The sequence below is a fragment of the Pteronotus mesoamericanus genome, unplaced genomic scaffold (assembly GCF_021234165.1).
Source record: "Pteronotus mesoamericanus isolate MK-2021 breed Mesoamerican mustached bat unplaced genomic scaffold, CSHL_Meso_final contig_134, whole genome shotgun sequence".
NCBI classification, from domain to species: domain Eukaryota; kingdom Metazoa; phylum Chordata; class Mammalia; order Chiroptera; family Mormoopidae; genus Pteronotus; species Pteronotus mesoamericanus.
Window position 1 is genome coordinate 755,532 of NW_026555061.1, and position 18,862 is coordinate 774,393.

Below are 18,862 nucleotides of genomic sequence, written 5' to 3' on the forward strand. Positions count from 1 at the left end.
CAGAACCGAAAACAACGATGCCAAGAGCGTATGTGCCCCGCCCGGGAGCGGTTGCAGCTTCGGCAGGAAAAATATAAGGAAGCAAGTGGATGTTCCTCATGAGAAGAATAACCAAGTACATCCAGAAACGCAGCATTATTCATCGCTTAAAAGAGGCCGACGGTGAAACCAGCCAGAGTGATGTGTGTAGTATGAGAACAGCAGTGACGATGCCGGTGACAGGGAGATGGCAGTGTCCCCGTAGGTGGTTAGCTAACGACTGACAAGAAAGGAAGCGAAGGGAGTTGGACCTTGAGCTCAGCGGCCCGGCGACCGCGAGCCTGCGTGCTTGGCCGGGAGGCTGCAGCAACCCCAGGCTCAGGCCCCCCCGCAGGGGACCGCGGCCGAGGGGCCGGGATCCCGGGAGCACAGGGACCCCCCGGGGCCCGGCCGCCCTCCGGTGCCGGACGCCGGGGGTGCCCCACGCGGCGGAGCTTGCCCGCAGGGGCCCAGCGGTCCCCCTGGAGGGCGTGGGCGTCCGAAGTCCGCGCGAGCTCGGGACGCCGATTGGTTATTTTGAAAAAGCTCCCGGTGAGAACCCCAGGGGGACAAAGATGCTCCCTCTCGTCGGTGACCCACACCTGCCTGCTCGTCCGTGCGCGCGCTCACTCTCTGTCTCTGTCTCTCTCACCTGGGGACACACACGGCCACGTGGGTCTAGCAGCGCGTGGGCCGCAGCAGAAGGCGTGGCCCCGACGGGCTCCGCTGGGGATGAAGCAGCATCTGCGGGCACGGGCCTTGGGTCCGGCCCTGCTGAGGACGGGGCTGGGCTTCTCCCACGGCGGGAGAGGGAGGCAGGACCTTGGCGCCCCGGGGACAGATCTCTACCTGAGTAAGTCTTGCCACGCCACAGCCCCCGCGTGTGGGTCTATGAAATGCTGTCCTCGCCGCCCCGTGGAAGAGCCCGACTTTCCCACTGGCCGCGTTAGACAGACGATGGGTAGATGGCGGGTGGACAGATGATGGATAAGGGATAAGTTTGGGAAATGTTGTACAACAAATGCATAAGGAGGGTTTGGTTCAAGAGGAGTAGAGAGGAAACGTTAAGCGCTCTGTATTTATCTCTGAACCTTGTGTACTGCTTTTGTAATAAAAACTCTCAGTGACGTAAAAACAAACCACAACATGGAGGCGATCTAAGACCCTCGCTTCTTTAATTTTTTCTTTCAGTGCAGTAGTGAAGAACTTACCACACGTTCCTTTTATCCGGCCAGTGCGACCGCGCAGCTGCTATGAGCCAAGGACAGTTATCAGCATCTAAACTATATCAGTTTAAAAACAAAGATCTCGAACCTCCCCAGGCTCACACTTGGCAGGGAGCAGGGGAGGAGGCAATGAGGAATAATCACCATAACACAAAGGCAAACTGTAGACAACATGGCGGGGGGCGCTGCGCCGTGGAAAAGGGGTCCGTGGGCAGAGGCCCAGAGGCCCAAGGGCCAGAGGGAAAGGGGCGTCGGGGGCCACCCCAGGGCGGGGGGGCCGCCTTCTGGGGGGCAGCCCGCGCGCCTGCCCGCCGGGGGCACGGCACGTGCAAAGGTCCCGGGCACGGGCGAGGCCGCAGGGAGGCCGAGCAGGGGCAGCTGAGAGCCAGGGAGGCTGAGGAGAGGCCGGGGGGCCGCGGCAGAGGAGCCGCGAGGGCCGGGCGGAGGAGCGGGGCGGAGTGGCCGAGGGCGGCCCCACGCGCCACGGGGTCGCTGTCTGCGCGGGGCCGGGGGTCAGCAGGGAGGGGCGTGGCCAAGGCCCAGCGGCCCCACGCAGTGCCGAGCGGGCGGCCGTGTCCGGCAGGTCCCCCACCGCCCGCGTCCTCGGCTGGCCGCCCCCGGGCGCGTCTGGGCCTCGGCCTCCTCCTCTGAGGGCAGCACTCAGCTGAGATTACGGTCCATCTGGACGACCCCACTCTACTTTAATCTCCTCTTAAAGGTCCCATCTCCAACACCGCCCGGTTCTGAGGCACTGGGGGGCCAGGGCCTCCATGCAGGAACGGAGGAGACACAGGGCGGCCTCCGGCGCGCTGCTCGGTTCTAACAGAGCATGTTCAGGTGGCTTCTATGGCTGTTTAATCATTGGTACTGGAGCAAGGTAATGAGTGTTTATGCAATAAGTGAGCGTCTTTATAAGTAGAGCGTAAAGGCCGAAACCCCTCACGCTGAGCATCAGGGGCCCCCCCGGCCATGGGCACCCCTCGCTCTGTACCCGCCCGAGGCCGTGCTCACTCTGCTCCCAGATGTCGCCGTTCCGAGTGACGTTCACACGAACGTCCTCTGGACTTGCCCATGAGAGCGTCCCCGCTGATGGCTCCTGCAGGGTACATTCCAGGGAGCGGATCCAAGGGCACCTTCACTCAAGGCCCGGACCACACCGCCAAACCGCACCCCAGGGCCCCCCCGTTTCCACAGCATGCGTGTCGGAGGCGGGGCCACGTCGGCTCACCCAGAGATGCGGGCTCGGCTGTACATGCGCCAATCGGTTAACAGAACCCACACACATGGGGGGAAAGAGAAAAATCATACAGCCACTTCCATGGCTATAGAAAATACCCTGGATAAAATTCAACATCCAAGCCGGGAATAGGCGGCAGTTTCCTCAATCTGATAGAAAGTATCTGCAAGACGCACAGACAAGCGTCCCTCTCGGTGGAGACAGGAAGCAAACCACCCGCCGCCCTTGGAGATGGTGCGCGGCGCTCGCTGACGTCTTTCTCTGAGATCGTCCCAAAAGCCTCATTAAAAAAGACAAACAAAAGGTGTCAGGATGGGAAATAAAACTGACATTAGTCACACATGACATAAGTGTCTGGAAAAAAGCCAAAAGATTCTACAGATAAATCATTCGAGTGAGCAAGTGAGCCGAGCAGAGCTGTTATACATCTACGGAAGTTTAAAAAATGGATTTTTAAAAGGTAACATTGACAATAGCATCAGAAAAAAAAACATTAAGAAAGTAGGGATAAACCTCATGAAAGGTGCAAAAGACACAGCAAATTATAAGATAAAATGTAGAGACATTGAAGAAAACCTTTGTAAATAAGGGGTAGTCCACATCCACGGGGTAGAAAACTGAGTGACATAAGACACACCCCCCAGGGGCGCCCACAGAGCCACCGCGTGCAGGCGCACCCACCGGGCTCCCGGGTGGCCCGCGCGGCTGAGGACCCGGGCAGACCCGGTGCCACCGACCAGCGCCTCCCACGCGGCTGCGGCGACTAATCCCACAGCCGGAGAGAGGGACGCACCGAGCCAACCGCAAAAGGGGCCCGGCGGACCCCGGCGTGTCCGGAACAAAGGGGACCGCAGAGCTGCCCAGAAAGGACAGGCTTCCTCCTCGGCAGATGCCACGCGGAGCTGTGCGCTGGGGAAAGAACTGCCTCCCGGCCACGCGCAGGAAACCACGCTGGGCGAGCCATCGCTCTGGCGAGCAGGGTGAGACAGCACCCTTTCTAGAAAGAGCATTTTGTAGGGTCTGCAAGAGCGTAGATGAACGGACATCTTTAAAATGGCCTTTGAAGGGTCCGTGATCAATAAGACTGTATAAAAATCAAGAACTTCTCTTCAAACGCCGCGGTTACAGGGTCCGTGGATGGGGAGATGGAGGGATGGCTGACCAAGGGCACAGACCCGTCTGGTCAGGTCCCTTTCTCCCTCTGGAAAATGCCTTTTTTTTTTTTTAACAAAGAAAAGTAGCCTCAGGGATCTTCTTCATCACACTTGTTACACAACCAACCCGGGACGAGCACACGCAGAACCAAGGAGGAGACGCGGCAGCCGCCCAGCAACCTGAAAACCAGCGAGGAAAGCGCTCAAGAAACTAGGACTCAGGAGGAATTCCCTCTTCCTGACAAAAGAACCTGGGAAAACCTGCGGCCGACACCCTACACTCCGGTGGAAGGCGGGGCGCTTCCCCCCGAGAACAGGTGGCAGCGAGGAAGCCTGCTCCCTCTCCAGGCAGCATGCGCCCCTGTCCTGGGGGAGCCACCGGGCAGACTGGGCAGGAAGGGAAGAGCGTGCGCGCACGGGGGCGGGAAACCACCTGTGTTTCCAGGTGGCACAATTTTATAAAATTTTTTTAAATGGGAAGGACTCCACTGAAAATGTATTGAAACGAATAGACTCGGCAAGCTTGCTGGGATGGGTATTAAAAAATCAATTGCTCGTTTCTAGACACTAGCAATGGACATCCTAAAAGACAATTAGAAAACATTCGTTTACAATAGCATAAAAGGAATAAAACATTTAGAAAGAGCAAAAGAAGTGCAGGACTCAGACACTGAAAACCACAGAACGGTTAAAAGACAGCCCGTGTTTATGGTTCAGAAGGTTGGCCTTAAGAGAACAACCCTTCCCCAACCAGGCTGCAGACCCAAGCCATCTCCGGCAGGACCCAGCCGGCTTCTCGGCGCAAACTGACCACTGAGCCTAAAATCCACATGGAAGCGCGAGGGGCCAGAACAGCCAAAACAATCTTGAAAAAGCAAGTGTGGATGATTCACACTTCCTGACTTGGACGCTTACGACCACGCTACAGTGGTCACAAGAGTGTGGGATTGGCTTGTGGACAGAAATCTATGCCAGGGAAATAGAATGGACCATCTAGAAATCGATTATCTGGATAGAGAGTTCCAAGACAATTTAATGAGGAAAGAACTGCCTTTTCAGCAAATGGTGCTGGGCTCCTGTATGTCCATATGCAAAAGAAGGAGGCTGGACCCTTACCTCATGTTCTACACAAAAATTAACTCGAAATGCACCAGAGACTTACATGCAGGCACTAAAACTATACCTCCCCCCAAAAAAGAAACCCTTAGAAGAAAAAGCACAGGTGTAACCTTTGACCTTGAATTAAGCAATGGTTTCTTAGCTAGGACACCAGAGGCACAGGCAACAAAAGAAATACAAACTGAACTCCATCAAAATTAAAGAGGTTTTTGTTTTTGCTGTCAAGTACACTATCAAGAAAGTGAAAGATTGGCTCACAAAACGGAGAAAATATTTGCAAATCATACGTCTGGAATCATGCTATGCCAGTTATATCTCAATACAGCTATTATTTAAAAGAAAGAGAAAAAAAAGCCTAGGTCCCCAAAGCCCAGACTCAGCCTGGGAAAGTGGGGAGTGTGTTGTTCAAATGGATAATAAGTTTGTAATTTTAACACAGTCCTTACGATGTGCTACAATGTGCTACAGTTGCAAGAATGTATCTCTTCTAGGAAGAAGTTGCAGCTTTCACCATGTTTGTTCCACTCCAGCCGCTTCCCTCTCCCAGCCCCGCTCTTCTTCCCGCTGGTCCCGCAGCGGCCCGGCCGGGCTCAGCCGACGGGGCGGGCCCGCGGTGGCCGCCGTGCCCTCGGGGCGTGTGCAAACGCCGCCCTCCACGGTCACCGATAGGTCCCAGCCCACCTGGGCGACCTGCGGGCCCGGGGGCGGGGAGAGGCGGCGCAGGAGGCCGCGCGCACGGCAGGGCGCCGCCCTGGAGGCTGGGGAGCCTCAGGGAGGCCGGGCCGCGGGATGTGGGCGCCAGGAGGCCCGCCGGGGCCCGCGGGCTGGGACCGCCGCAGGGTGGGCGCCCGGCTGCGCGCGGCGCTGGCGGGGCTGCAAGAGCTGCAAGGGCTGCGCGCCCGGCAGCAGGCGCTCGTGCGGGGCGCCCTGGCCGCGCAGCCCCCGCCCGCGCCCGCCGCCCGCCGTGGGCCCCGCGCCCACGAGCTGAGGCTGGAGGCGGCGCTGGCGGCGCTGCAGGACCAGCTGGTAAGGAGCGCGCGCGGGGCTGGGGCGCCCGGGGCCCCGGTCCAAGTGCGGGCGGCACGCGGGCCGGCTGTCCGACCGACTGACGAAGGGGACCCCGCTGGGGTTCGGTTCCAAACGATTGGGGCGCGGGGTCCCAGGGGGCCGGGGGCCCTTCCGGACCCTGGAAGCGCCGGAGCCGCGCCGCGCCGCGCAGAGCCCCGCGCAGACGGGGGCGCATTCCTGTGGGTTTGAGTTTCACGCCGCCTGATAAGGACGCATTGAGTTGGCGGCCGCCGCAGGAGGCCTGGAGCGTCCCTGGAACCGGCCCCCGGCAGCAGCTTCTTCCGCTGCCGGCTCTGGGACAGTGGTGCCCGCGCGCCCAGCGCGCCCCCAGCGGCCCCCAGGAATGCGCTGAGGTTGAACCGGGTCGTGTTGTTGTAACAAAGTGTCGGGCAGAGCTCGCCTTGCCAGCGGCTGGAGCCGCGGTGGAGCCCAGGGCCTCGGGGGCGTTACCCCAGACTTCTCCCTGGGAACCCCCCACCCCCAGGCCTGATCCTTGTTACAGACCCGAGAGGCTGGGAGGGTTGCTCTCCTTTATTAACATGCCGCATGGTTTCGTTTTCTGTATCAGAAACAACTCAAAAGAGAGTTTGCAACTTTACAGTAGGTTTTAAAGGAGACACTAAAGGCCGTATGGAAAGATTTCTGTACTGCAGCGAACCCCGTTCACTGGACTTTTCCGTGGCCGTTTTGATTAGAAATCAGACCTGCCCTGTTCCGAAGCCGCTGCCTTTACCCAGCAGCCCCATGCAGCCCTGGCCGAGCTCCTCGCCAGCTGCTAACAGCCGGGCTGGGCAGGGAGGCCGGGGTCCGGGGCGCCTCCCCGTCGCCTTCCCCAGGTGCGCACCCCAGACGCCGCGGCCGTCCCTGCCCGGGGTCTGGCAGCTGCAGTGGGAGGGGCGCGGCCGGTCGCCCACACCTGGAGCGCCCGCTGGGTCTCTCGGCCATGGAAGTGCTCGCTCGGGCCGCCCTCCTCGCAGACATGTGCGGCCTCCCGGGAGCTCGGCGCGCACGCACGGGAGCCCACAGAGGCGCCCCTCGGGAGAGCAGCCGGAAGGGCCGCGAGGGGCCGCGAGGGGCCGCGAGGGGCCGCGAGGGGCCGGGTGTTGCGGGGGCAGGAACAAGCTGGCAACGGACTTGGCTTCGGCAACACACAGATCGGGCCTGTGAGCGCGCAGCCTCTAATTACGAGTAGCCTTTGGAAGAGAAGATCAAACAAGCTCTTTTGTTTCAGTTGTTTTTTTTTTTTAATGTGGGCACCAGAAGGAACACGCAGACTTCGCCTTGAAACTTTGTTCTTGGAACAGATTGTGTGATCAAAAGGAAAGAGGGACTGAGCGTGTGTGACATCAGCTTGCCCTTCACACGTCTACATTTTTCTTCCAGGGAAGAAGCGAGGCGGGGCCGGGTGCAGCCAGGCTCGCAGGCCCCGGCTGCCGCCCGCGTCGGCCGCCCCCTGTCAGCCGAGCCCCTGCCCCGCGCCGGCCTGGTCGGGGGCCACCTGCAGGCGTGACGCCCACTCCTCTGGCCCCAGACCTTCCTCCTGCAGCCCTTCCCGAGCCAGACCGAGCTGCAGCCCGCCTGGGGCTGACAGCAGCGTTCCCCACCCACGTCCACACTGTCGGTGGCGGCGTCTGACATCCCAGCCCGGCGCTGCCCGGTGCACAGTAGGCGCACAGTAGGCGCATAGTAGGTGCTCAGCTGCTGGTGTGTGCTGGACGAGGGGCACGGCCGGTGCCGTCACAGACGGGAGGAGATTCCATTCCCCGCCGTCTCCCCAGGGTAGAGGTCGCGGCTAACACGGCTGGTGACCTCTGACCAAAGCCGCCCTTGTCACCTGGGCAGCCCTGTGCTCCCCGGCTCATGTTCTCAGGAAGATGTGTCGCCCCGTTTCTGACTCGGAGACGTGGATGCCCGGGAGCTTGGAGGCTCCCTTGCCCACCAGGTGGCGCTGCGCCCGGGTGGGGGGGCGACCAGGAGACCTCACCCTGGAGCACTTCCCGCCACGCGGGTCCTGGCTTGTCCTGAGAGTTTCGCGGGCAGTTGCGCAATGCGGCGCAGGCCCGGCAGAGGGCCCCGCTGTGAGGCCGCGCGGGTTGTCCTGAGACCGGCTGCTCCCGCCGCCACTGCCAGACCCTCCGGGGAAGGTCACGGTGAGGGCGAGGCAGCCGCAGGGTCCGCGGGCCATCTGCCTCCGACCCAGCAGGCCGACCTGTGGCCCCGGCCTGGGCCCGGTGCCAAGCGAGGGCGTGACCGGACCCACCCGCAGTCAGCAGCCAGCCAGGGAGGGCGGGCGCGAACGTGTCCTGTTCCCGTGCTCAGCTTTCAAGGAAAGGAAGGCGGTGTCTTAGATGTCGCCTCTGTCTCCCCCGCAAAAGGGTTTGGAAAAAAGGGGCACTTTCCACTTTGGTCCTCGGAATCTGCCCAGGGGTCTGAGCCGCCTGGATGGCGGGCGGGTGTGGACAGCGGCCGCGCTCAGTCAGAAAGGGGGCCGTCCACAGAGGACGTGTGTGCCCGACGTGTGCTTTCAACGCTGCCCCTGGAGAGACATTTTCAGACTCTGCGGTTTGTGCTCATAAAGAGTCTCTGTGGTCCCAGGGCGGCTTGTGGAAATGCAGGTCCCCAGCGTGTCCCTGGGTCCCCGTGGGCGGGCGTGGCAGGAGCCCAGGAATCGCATCTGTGCCGGGGGCCCGCCTCCTGTCCGCTCTCCCGGGACACTGCCCGCGGGGGAGTGGAGAGGGCCCCCTCCTCGGGGCTGCCGCCACCCCGTCACCCAGCCCCTTTGGGGGCTGGCTCTGCAGTGGTCACACTCGGCCCTGGTCATAGGAGGCGCTTGTGATCCAGCACAAGGTTAGACGCCTAGAAGGAGGTGGTGGCAAGCAGAGGTGTGCACCCCCGCGTGAGGGACAGGAAGGGCCACCGAGGACAGCGTAAACAGGACAGGGCACGCGCGAGGCCCGTGCGGGCACACAGGCCTGGGGCTGCCGCCGTCCGTCCGCGGGGGGCGCTACACTGTGCGGCCTGGACGCTGCTCAGAAACCACCCCCCGAAGGCTGGCTGACAAACGTCGATCCCAGCGCGTGGGTCCCCGCGTGGACACGCAGGGCACCGCCTGTTCTGGAGGGGGTCCGGGAGGCTAGCCCTGCAGAAAGCCTGGCAGCGCAGCGGCCGCCCTCCGCCCAACGCTGAGGGGCGCCCGACACAGCCCTCGGCCTTCCGCCCACGGCGGCTGTGTCGTGATGGGAAAGAATGCCGTTCGGGGGAAAGCCCGCGCCAGCCCTGTGGGAACCGGAGCGATGGTGCACGCCGTGCACTGGCCCACGCGCCCGGGGAGCTTTCCCGGGCGGTACGGGCGGGGGGCGGCACCCAGGCTGGTGGTCGGAGTGGGAGCTTTGGGGAGCTCGGGGCTGGCGCGGCCGTGGGACGTTCCAGGTCACGTGGGGGCTGCGGGGCGGCCGCTGTCAAACGGGGCGCCCACTCCCGACCCCGGAGTCGGGCTCTCAGGAAAGTGGCCCTGGGGGCGCGGGCCACCCTGGGCCTGGCCACGGCCACGCCACCTGCCTCTCCCCTGGCCTCCGTGCTCCCGGCCTGGAGCTTCTGAAGCAACTTCCCTGAGCGCCCCTCCCCGCGGTCGGGGGCCCTGGGGGCTTCCCCACGTCCTGCACGCAGATCGGAAGTGCACGCAATCATTGTCTTAAACTGGATAAACCAGGTGATTACATTCGTTAATTATTTCCCTTAAACTTCATTGTTAATCAAAACCAGAAATGTGTGCAGTGGACCTTGAAACAGGGTGGTTTTATCACCGCAAGGAGGTGATAAATCCCAGTTTGGGGACACGCAGTGCGGCTGGTTCACAGGCGCGGTCAGCGCGTGTGCACATGTGAGTGGGCTGTGTGCACGGCCCACATGTGCGCATTGTGTTATATGATAGATGAGTATTGCGTGCTCGCCTGTGTTATATGTGTCACATGCATGTGTGTGATGTGTGCGCACGTGTGCCGCCCGCGTATTATCGGGGGTGGACGCTGCATGGTCCGTGCCCACAATGGCCCACCCAGGTCGCCGCTGGAAGCAGAGGCCAGGGACGCGGCGCCTCCGGGTGGCGTTCGGCGGGGACCCTCCGAGTCAGGGGCCCTCGGCTGCTTTCAGGCGGCGGCTCTGCAGGCCGAGCTGCCGCTGTCCTGTCCTGTGGCGCCTCCCCCGCCCCGGAGCCTACGGTGCTGTGACCGTGCCCTGTAGGGGTGACACCGCCCAGCACGGGGCCCTTTTCTTCCCTGGGGGCTTCCCTTCCCCATGAAAAGTCGCGGTGCCTGGGGCCTGGGGCCTGGGCTGGGGCCCCAGGGCCCAGAGCGCGGGACATGGGCGGCAGACACGAGGTCCCTCCCGGGGGCGCTCAGGCAGGACGTGCATGGGGGACCGGGAAACGGCAGGTGGCAACACCCCGGGCACAGCCCCGCGGGAGGCCCCGAGCGGCCTGACCCTGGCTTCGCGCGCAGCCACCCTCCGCGTCCTTCCGAAGAGTGCCCCGTGGAACGGTGCTGATGGGGAGTCACGGCCGGAGAAGCATGGGGGGGGGGGGGGGGCGGGCAGCGGCGCCGCTGCGCGGAGCGGGCTGCCTCTCGGGGCGCGGAGGGCGGTCGCTCGGGGGCCCCGGGGGGCACGCACGGAGCCCCACAGCTGCGCCCCCCCTCCTAGAGCCGGCTGCGGCGCCAGGACGTCGGCCTGAAAGCCCAGCTGGACCAGCTGGGCCAGCAGATCAGCGAGCTGCAGCTGGACGTGCGGAGGGCGTCCGCCGAGGGCCCGGACAGCGACAGCCGGCCCAGCTCGGGTGCGTGCCACGCACGGCGCGTGTGCGTGCACACATGCATGCACACACATGTACACACTCACCTATGCCCCACAGCATGCATGCACGCACCACAAGCACATGCACAGCCATGTGCACACACACTGGTACATGCCACATACACCGGATCATGCTTATGCACACAGACAGCCTCACACGCGCACACAGCACACACGCCGCACAGACACGCGCCCTCTCTGACCCCTCTGTCCACCCCCCAGGCTTCTACGAGCTGAGCGACGGCGGCTCCTGCTCCCTCTCCGCCTCCTGCACGTCCGTGTGCAGCGACCACCTGTCCCCCTCCCTGGGCACCCTGCTGCCTGCGGTGCCCATGGCCAGGACCAGCGCAGGGGCCCCCCGGCCCTGGTCTGCCGATGAGACCACCGTGTGTGGCGGACCCCCGCCCGCATGGAGGCTGCCGGCTGCTGAGGAGGGTGCGGGTCCCACACTGCAGGGCGCGTCCCGGCCCCGGCCAGTGTCCACAGGTAAGAGAGCCAGGGGGCCGGCAGCCCCACCCCAGGCGGTAGAGTGGTTGTGGGCACGGTCCCCGCTGGGTCCCCTGCCACGTGGCAGGGTGCCGGGCACAGCAGGGGGCCCGGAAGGGGCGGGCTGCCCCCCCCCCGCGTTTCCTGTAGACGGCTTTGGGGTTGGAATGGACTAGGAATCAAACACCCACTTGCATTCATTAGAGCAGGGCTCTTGTAACAAAAAGCACATTTTCTTACTTAAAATGAATATCGGAGTGTTTTTAGAACATCCGTCCAAACCCTCACGGCGCCCGCGGGGCATCCGCCTGCCGTGGCGTGGGAGCCGCGGACGGCGGCCTGGGGAGCTGGCACACATGGGGCCCCTCCAGTCTGTCCCTGAACTGGGGCGGATGCTGTCCTCGGACGTGCTCTATTTCCCCCACGAGACCCCGTTTAGTGAAACCCATTTGGTCGCCCTCAGCGAGCGTCCCGTTTCCCTTGTCCCCGGGAGGCCTGTCCCCGGCCCCTGTCCCCGTGTCGGAGGCAGCCGTGCGGTCACAGGCGCCTGTCCTTCTGGGCACCCTCCGGATCAGAACGGACACGTTCGGAGTCTAGGGCTGGTCTTCTGAGCTGTCGCTGTGGGGGAAGGGCGCCCCCCCGCCCCCCCGGGACGGGATCGGTGTGCGCGTGAGCCAGCGGCGGGCCGTGCGCTTTTCTCCCGGAAGGAGGAGGCCCTCGCTGGGTCGCACGGCTGGGGACGGCGTGAGGCCGCGTTGGGCTCTTCCCTCGTTTCTGCACCTGTTCATTGTTCTCGTTCGCAGGCGACCTTGAAAGAGTCCTACCGGCTGAGGGGTGGCTCCTGGAGGCCAAAGCAGACACCACGTCCTCCTCCCTCCTCTGCCACAGGGCAGGCCTCCCGCCCCACGTACTGGACCCCAAGTACCAGCGTGACCTGGTGTCCGAGGGCGGCGGGGAGGTGTACCGCTTCCCCAGCCCCCTGCACGCAGTGGCCCTGCAGAGCCCCCTCTTTGTTCTGACCAAAGAGGCCCTGCACAGCCGCTTGCCGCCCCCCAGCAAGCCCCCTCCCGGCCCCTCAGGTCCCAGCTCAGGCTGGACTGGGCCGCTCCTCGGGGCCGGCTCCGCCCGGGCCTATATAGACAAGCTGGTTGCCCTGCGGGGCCAAGGGAGCCCCCCAAGAGGCAGTGCGGGTGAGCAGGGGCCCCCGGGGGGCGAGGGGTCCCCAGTCCAGAGAGCAGAGAGTGGAAGTCGCCCAGAGAGGCCGGCCTGCGCCCCGAGAAGGGCAGACACAGGAGGGGGGCCTCAGAGGAGGGAAGCGGGTAGGGACAGCCCCAAGCAGCAGGGACCTGCACCCCTCGTGGGCCCCCAGCACCCCAGCAGCCTTTCAGAGGACAGACACACGCCTTCTAGCAGCTGCGTCCGGGTGCGGACCATCCTGGGCTCCGCTTGGCTCGGGGGCGAGTCCCCCGCCGGCTGCGCCCGGGCCCAGCCGGCCACCCCTGAGGGCGGGGGCGGCAGAGCCAGGCTGCCCTCCAAGGCCCCGGGGCCCTGTGTCCGTCCCCGCTCCGGTGCCAGCGGAGCCACCCCGGCGGGGCCAGGAACCAGCCACCCCATGACAAAGGCTGTGCGGATGGGGCGGGGGGCCAGCGACAAGGCGCCAAGGCCAGGGAGGCAGCCGCCGGCCTGGGGCGCCCTCCTAGCCCCTCAGCGTTCCCCAGCCTGGGGCGCTGGGCCCAGGGGGCAGCCCACCCAGGCGCGGGAGGCCCCTGGCCGGTCCTGCTCCGAGTCCAGCCTCTACCCTGTGTCCTTCCTCGTCCCCCTGCTGGTGGCCAGCCGGGAGGGCCATGGGGCCTCGGTCCAGGCCCTGTTCTCCTTGGAAGCAGCCCCCGCGGGGGCCGCCGGCGGCGAGGCCCGGTGGAGGCAGCGCAGGTGGCTGTCCTCCGTGGAGATCTCAGCCGGCGCCCAGGGCCCCGGGCAGGGGCCCCCCAGGCCAGCGACACGGAGAGGGGCCGGCCCGCGGCCCGCGTGCCCTCGGGCAAGGCCCAGGCTGCCGCGCCGGGACCCCCGGGCCGGGAGCGAGACTGGTGGCTCCGAGCGCTCCGCCGAGTGCCCCTCCCGGCTCCACTCCACCATCGCGGAGAGCAGCGAGGGCGAGGCCAGCGACCACACCACCAACCGCTTCGGGGACCAGGAGTCCGGTGGCAGCGACGCAGAGGACAGTGTCCGGGGCACCGGGAGCCGCCCAGCCTGGCCCGGGGGGGCACCCCCACAGCCCCCACGGGCGCCCACCTGCTCCCGGCCAGCCCTCCCCACGACGCCCAGGCCGCGCCGAGTCAAGGCCTCCAAGGCCCTGAAGAAGAAGATCCGCCGGTTCCAGCCGGCCGCCCTGAAGGTCATGACCCTGGTGTGAGCCGCCGGAGCCCCCCAGGCCAGGCCTCGGGACCGGCATTGCAGAAGCAGCCCCTCCGGAGGGCCCGGGGGGAAGCGCGCGTGGCCCGCACGGAGGAGCCCCCCAGGCTCAGGACCGGTCCGGCTCGTTCGCCTGTTTATCACGCGGACGTGGCTTCTCCCACGCGACTGCCAGTGTGTCCTCCCAAGTCGCGGTTGGAAACCGCACTGTGACCTCAGGACAGGAGGCGAAGGAGCGGGTGCCCTGGGCCACAGGTCCTGCACCTCGGGGCGCCTTTCCCCACCCCCTACAGACGTCCGCAGAGAGCCCCCAACGCGGGCCGCCCTGCAAGCCCCACGGAGGCCCCTCACCAGGCTCCCCGGCGTCTGTCCTCGTCCCAGGGCTGGTCACCTCTGTCCAGCTCTGCCTTGCTGCTCCGCCTGCACTGCGTTCCTTAGGGCGCGGCTGCCGGACCGCGAGCTGGGAGCGGGGCCGGCGTGGGAAGCGCGCGGGAAGCCCCCCCACTCCGAATCAGCGCCGACGCCGACACCCTCACAGGTCGCAGCGATGTGTTTTCCTGCCCTGTTCCCTTCACGCCTCGTGTCTCCCTGCCGCACGCATAGTAGGCGTTCAGCAAACCCTGGTTCCTCACATCCCGTGGGCTCTCTCAGTGCGGGGAGGGAGGGGGAAACATTCACGGGAGCCCAGCCCCAGCTCGGGTTCTGAGACGTTTACGTGGACCATAAAAAGTGTTTTTGAAAAAATAACTCTTTCTGGTATTTATTTGTCAAAGAAAATGTCCCTCGACTGTTCCCAGAGGAGACAGGACTGTGGGGAGGCCGCCTGCCGGACCGCTTTGTCCTGAGTGACCCGGAGCTTCTCGGCGGGGCTGGTGGCCCGGGAAGGGGGCACATTGCTCCTGTGCCCCGGGGTGGGGGTCTGGACCCCTCACTCCTCACTCCGGGAGCTTTTGGAGCAATACAAAGACAAACAGCCAAAATACTAGATTGACAGGTGTTCGGAGACTTGCTAGGCATTAGATGTTCATGGAACGGCTAGTTCAGGAACCAGTCTAAGGAGACGAACACTTTAAAAAGCGATGAACGTTTCGGAATAAGAAGCGACCTGTACAGACGGAGGTTTCTGGAGGTGAAGACGGGGCCCAGCTGCTTTCTGTGAAGTCAGACGCGCGGCCACCTCCTGGGTCGAGCCGGCTGCAGCACCCACGCGCGCCGCCACGGGTCTGTCCGCGTAGAACGGACGCCCCGTTTGAGCCTGGAATCGGCTCCCTGGCAGAGCCGGGGGGTCTCCCGAGCTCTTAAACCTGTGTCCCTATTTAAAGAAAACTGTAACCCCCCACCCCCGCCCTGCCCCATGGTGGGTTTTATTGTGAAGAAATTACTTACACAGGCTATTTTATGAGGACAGGCTCATGCTCCACCATGTGGTGGGGGAGGGGCTCAGGGACAGGACCAGGAGTCAGCCCTGCCCCCACCTGGACCCCTGCAGCCCCCGCGGCCTCGTCCCTCAGCGGCCCCTCTGGAGAGCGGCCAGCGGGGCCGCTTGCTTGGGCTCTGTGTCCACTTATTTGGCCGACATGCTGCCCTCATCGACACCTTGCCTTCATAGGCACTTTTCCCAGCCGAGGGCTTGGAATGAGTACTGGTGAGGGCCAGCTCCGGCCCCTCCTCCGCGAGAGCCACCCTGTCCCTGTGTCACGGGACAGAAACCCAGGCCGGGGCCTGTGCCGAGCGAGCGAGGTCTTGCGGAGGCAGCTCCTGAGGGGACGTGCGGGCGGCCTCCCCCGGTTCTCGCTGTGTTTGCCCTTCTCAAAGGCCAGGATGGTGTTCTGTGGAGAGGCAGGCTCCACGCGGCCGCCAGCCAGGAACGCAGCCCAGCCAGGGAGCCCGGGCCTGTCTGCGCAGCCAGCCAGCGACCGAGAAAGCAACCGCAAGGACCGCGCACATCCCAAAAAACGCAGCTGTGGACTCTGTGTGTGCACAGAGCCGCCCCCGGGGCCCGAGGCCCAGACCAGCCCCCCAGGCCCCCCCTTCCCCTCGCCCCTCATGCTTCCCCTGCCCCCTCTCCCCACCCCGTCTCCCATCCCCCGCAACCCCGTCTCTCCCCCGACTCTGGAGGCCCCGGCGAACACTGTGAGCGCCCGAGGGCCCCGGACTGCTGCTCGGCCTCTCGCGTGTGCCCTCTGGCAGGTTCCGGTGCGTACGTGCAAGCCCAGGCTCCACCCCCCATCTGCCGGGGCCCAAGGCCTTCGCTTCCCACCCCTTCATCAGGAGACACGACCTGGGGGTCCCGTCGTGAGGGGCTCCTAGCGACACGCGGCCCCAGACCGGCACTGACGTGGACCAAGAGAACTCAGGCGCCAGGCTGTCTGCCACCCAGCCCGGTCCCTGTCCCCGAGGGACGTGACGGAGGGGGCGGCCGGGCTCAGACACCTCCGGCCGCCGAGCCGCGTGACGGGCACGGCCTGGGTGGCCACGGTCACGGCCGTCGCCACAGAGGGGGCTGCGGGCGGGGCGGGGCGGCCCAGGGGCACTCGGACGCGGCCCGCCTCCTGCGCTCGCGTCCCAGACCCCCGTCTCCGAGCCTCGCCCCGTCCCCACAGGCAGGCCCGGGGACAGGACATGGCTCTTCAGGGAAACACGTTCAAATACAGAGTTAAAATTCAGAACACCGGTGACGAACAGCCTGTTTGAGCCAGTCTGCAAAGCCAGCGCTAAACTTCAGAGCGGAGCCCGGAGCGCCGCAGGGTCAGAGGAGGCCCCTCAAGGAGGGCGCCCCCACAGGCCGCGGGCCCCGGCTGCCGGCGGGCCCCGGGCGTCCTGGGCGCCGGTCGGCGCTGCCGGGGCCTCCACCGGCCACAGGCTCCTGTGAGAGCTCGAAACGAGCTGCTGCGAGGCGGCGGGACGCGCATCAGGACGGCGGTGCCCACGGCCCCGTGGCAGACACCGCGCCTGTTTCTGGGGCGGCAACCGCGGGCGCAAACCACAGATGCGTTGCTGCGGGGGCGGCCCGGCTGCGGGTTCTGCTCCTGTGATGCCGCAAAACGTGACCGTTTGACCGATGGGGGACGCACATCGCTCACCTCACTGAGCGGGGTCGTTAGGTTCGAGTCGTAGGAATAACAGCTCCAGGAACAGAGCTTCACTTGCATTTTCTTTACGTTTTCAAACACCTTTTTCGTTTGCTGAGGCTCATACTGTTCACAGCAGCGGGAGTTTTAGGGCCCGGAGCCAGACGCATCCGCAGATTTAGTAAAACCGTTAGTGGGAGCTCATCGGCCTTCCCACCTCAGACAGAGGAGCGGCACCGGGAAGCCAGAGGAGGGCGCGGGACGGAGCTCGCCTTCCCCGCCTGCACGCCTCCGAGGCAGAGCGCCCTGGGGCCGGGGCTTCGGGTCAGCCTCCGATGGCCCGAGGACGCGACATGATATTGGAAACCTGTTGAATGCGAAGACTGGGCTTTTACTTTATAATTTTCTTTATAACTTAAGAAAAGCGTGGTTTACCGAGGGCTTCCCAGTAACTGCCTTGTTGGGAGAGGCAGCGGTCAACGCCGAGGCCACGGTGCAGCGGCTCGGCCGGCCCCGGTGTCCGCGATGCAGTTAGGGTTCGCTTAGCTCTTTTTACCAAGCGCTTTCACGGAACCCTCCCTGTGGCGCCGAGGGCCGCTCTGCGGGACCGGCCGGCTGGGCACATGCCCCTGCGCCAGGGCCAGGAGCTGAAGGGCGCAGGGCGAGTGCCCAGGCGGGCGGCGGTGCCCAAAGGGAAGGGGAGGACCCCCGACATCCAAGGCCACAGCTTTTGCAGCGAAGCCCTGCGGGGACAGTGACCGCCATAACACTTGTGACCGCACAGCGGCGGGTGGGTGGCTGTCTCCCAGGGCCACAGCGGGGAAGCTAACCCGGGGCGCCGCCAGCCCGTGCTGCGGAGCCCGTGGGCGGCCCGGCCCCGCCAGGCCCCGGACCCTGCCCTGCCGCCCGCCCCGGGTCCGGCACCCTGCTGAGGACCCTGCGAGGCAGCGGGGTGGCAGCAGGGGGCAAGACGCGCCTCTGGTCGAATCGGAACCAACGTGCGCACTGCGTCTCCTGGTTTCCACCGGTTCGCTGACAGTTCCTTAATTAAAGACATATTTGAAAGTTCGAAATGACTCAAACAGGCAAGAAACGCAAAGCCCTTCCGTCAGCCGCCGGCCTGTCACGCCCCCCGACGGGGTCTGACGCAGGCCCCCACGTTGCGGAGTTTCCGTCAATCTCAAGTGTTGCCCAGGGACCCTGCACTGGCAGCGGGGCCCCCGACAGCCCAGGGCGGCCCCTCGTCTCGGGTCAGCGCCCGCCACCCGGCCCCTGTGCGTGGGAGGCCCCGTGCCCGCAGGCCTCGGGGTCAGGCCGTGGGCGTCTGTGCCGGACGGCGGCGACCCGGGTGGGTCGGCCCCTCCCCGGCAGGGGCCACGCTCCTCTCTTCTCCCCTCGTCCCCAGACCTGGTGTCAGCGGACTCCGCGTTTGCCGGTCTGATGGCGGAAGTGGTGTTCGCTGCTGCTGTCCGTCCGCATGTCTCTGGTCACTGCCGGGCCCGGTGTCCCTTCACAGGCCTGCTGGTGCCCTTTGTGAGTTGGGGACAGGCATCGCTCCGCCTGCCGGCGCGAGTGCGGCGGGACCGCAAGGAGGCGAGAGGAGGGAGCGCCCGCGATGCTGCCTCCTCTCCGTGGGAGGCGAGGCCGGGCCACGGCGAGGCCGGGCCACGGCGGGACAGGGCCCCTCCCTAACCCCTGCCGGTCCAGACTCTGCCGGTTTCGCCTTCTTCTGGTTCATTTCTACTTGTGTTTCTAGGATCAGAGAAACCTCCAGCACCACATCGGCAGCGACCAGAGAGCCGCGGGGAGAGGGTCCGTGAGCAGCTTTTCCTGCTCCATTTCAAGAAAGTTCTCCCTGTGTCTCACAGCGTCTGTGTCCTTTTTCATAGACACCAGTTTTAGGATCAAGAAAACGTTCTGTTCTTCTTCGCATACACAGACATTGCCAAACGGAGTGAAAGCTCAACCTCTGGGGAGATTCCGGGGTTGTCTCATCCCCGTCAACAGGATGAGCCTGAGCGCCCGGTGCTGGACCCGCCGCGCGTGCGCAGAATGAACAGCATTGGCTGGGAAGGTCTGTTTACACTTGCGGATCATTTTATTGCGGAACCTGTTCCACCCATGTGAAAGGGAAGAGAATAAGCCTCCCCCGCAGATGTCCCACAGGCTTCACGTGTGTCCAGCGTGACCCTGCGACCCCACCCCCCAGCCCCACCCAGACGGGACTTC

General features: G+C 64.7%; 1 protein-coding gene across 1 annotated transcript; it reads left to right on the plus strand.

Annotated features, from left to right (window-relative positions):
* Nucleotides 1-5,543: 5,543 nt before the first annotated feature.
* Nucleotides 5,544-13,563, plus strand: DACT2 (dishevelled binding antagonist of beta catenin 2). Its single transcript, XM_054595001.1, has 4 exons — nt 5,544-5,780; nt 10,518-10,650; nt 10,890-11,153; nt 11,957-13,563. Exons 1-4 carry the CDS (start codon nt 5,544-5,546, stop codon nt 13,561-13,563), a joined length of 2,241 nt encoding a protein of 746 aa, XP_054450976.1.
* Nucleotides 13,564-18,862: the final 5,299 nt, after the last annotated feature.

Excerpts from the sequence above, each read along its gene's own strand:
- DACT2 (XM_054595001.1), top strand. The coding sequence starts at position 5,544 with ATGTGGGCGCCAGGAGGCCCGCCGGGGCCCGCGGGCTGGGACCGCCGC. Across the intron at positions 5,781-10,517 it reads CGGCGCTGCAGGACCAGCTG|AGCCGGCTGCGGCGCCAGGA; the intron begins GTAAGGAGCGCG and ends CCCCCCTCCTAG. Across the intron at positions 11,154-11,956 it reads GCCCCGGCCAGTGTCCACAG|GCGACCTTGAAAGAGTCCTA; the intron begins GTAAGAGAGCCA and ends TCTCGTTCGCAG.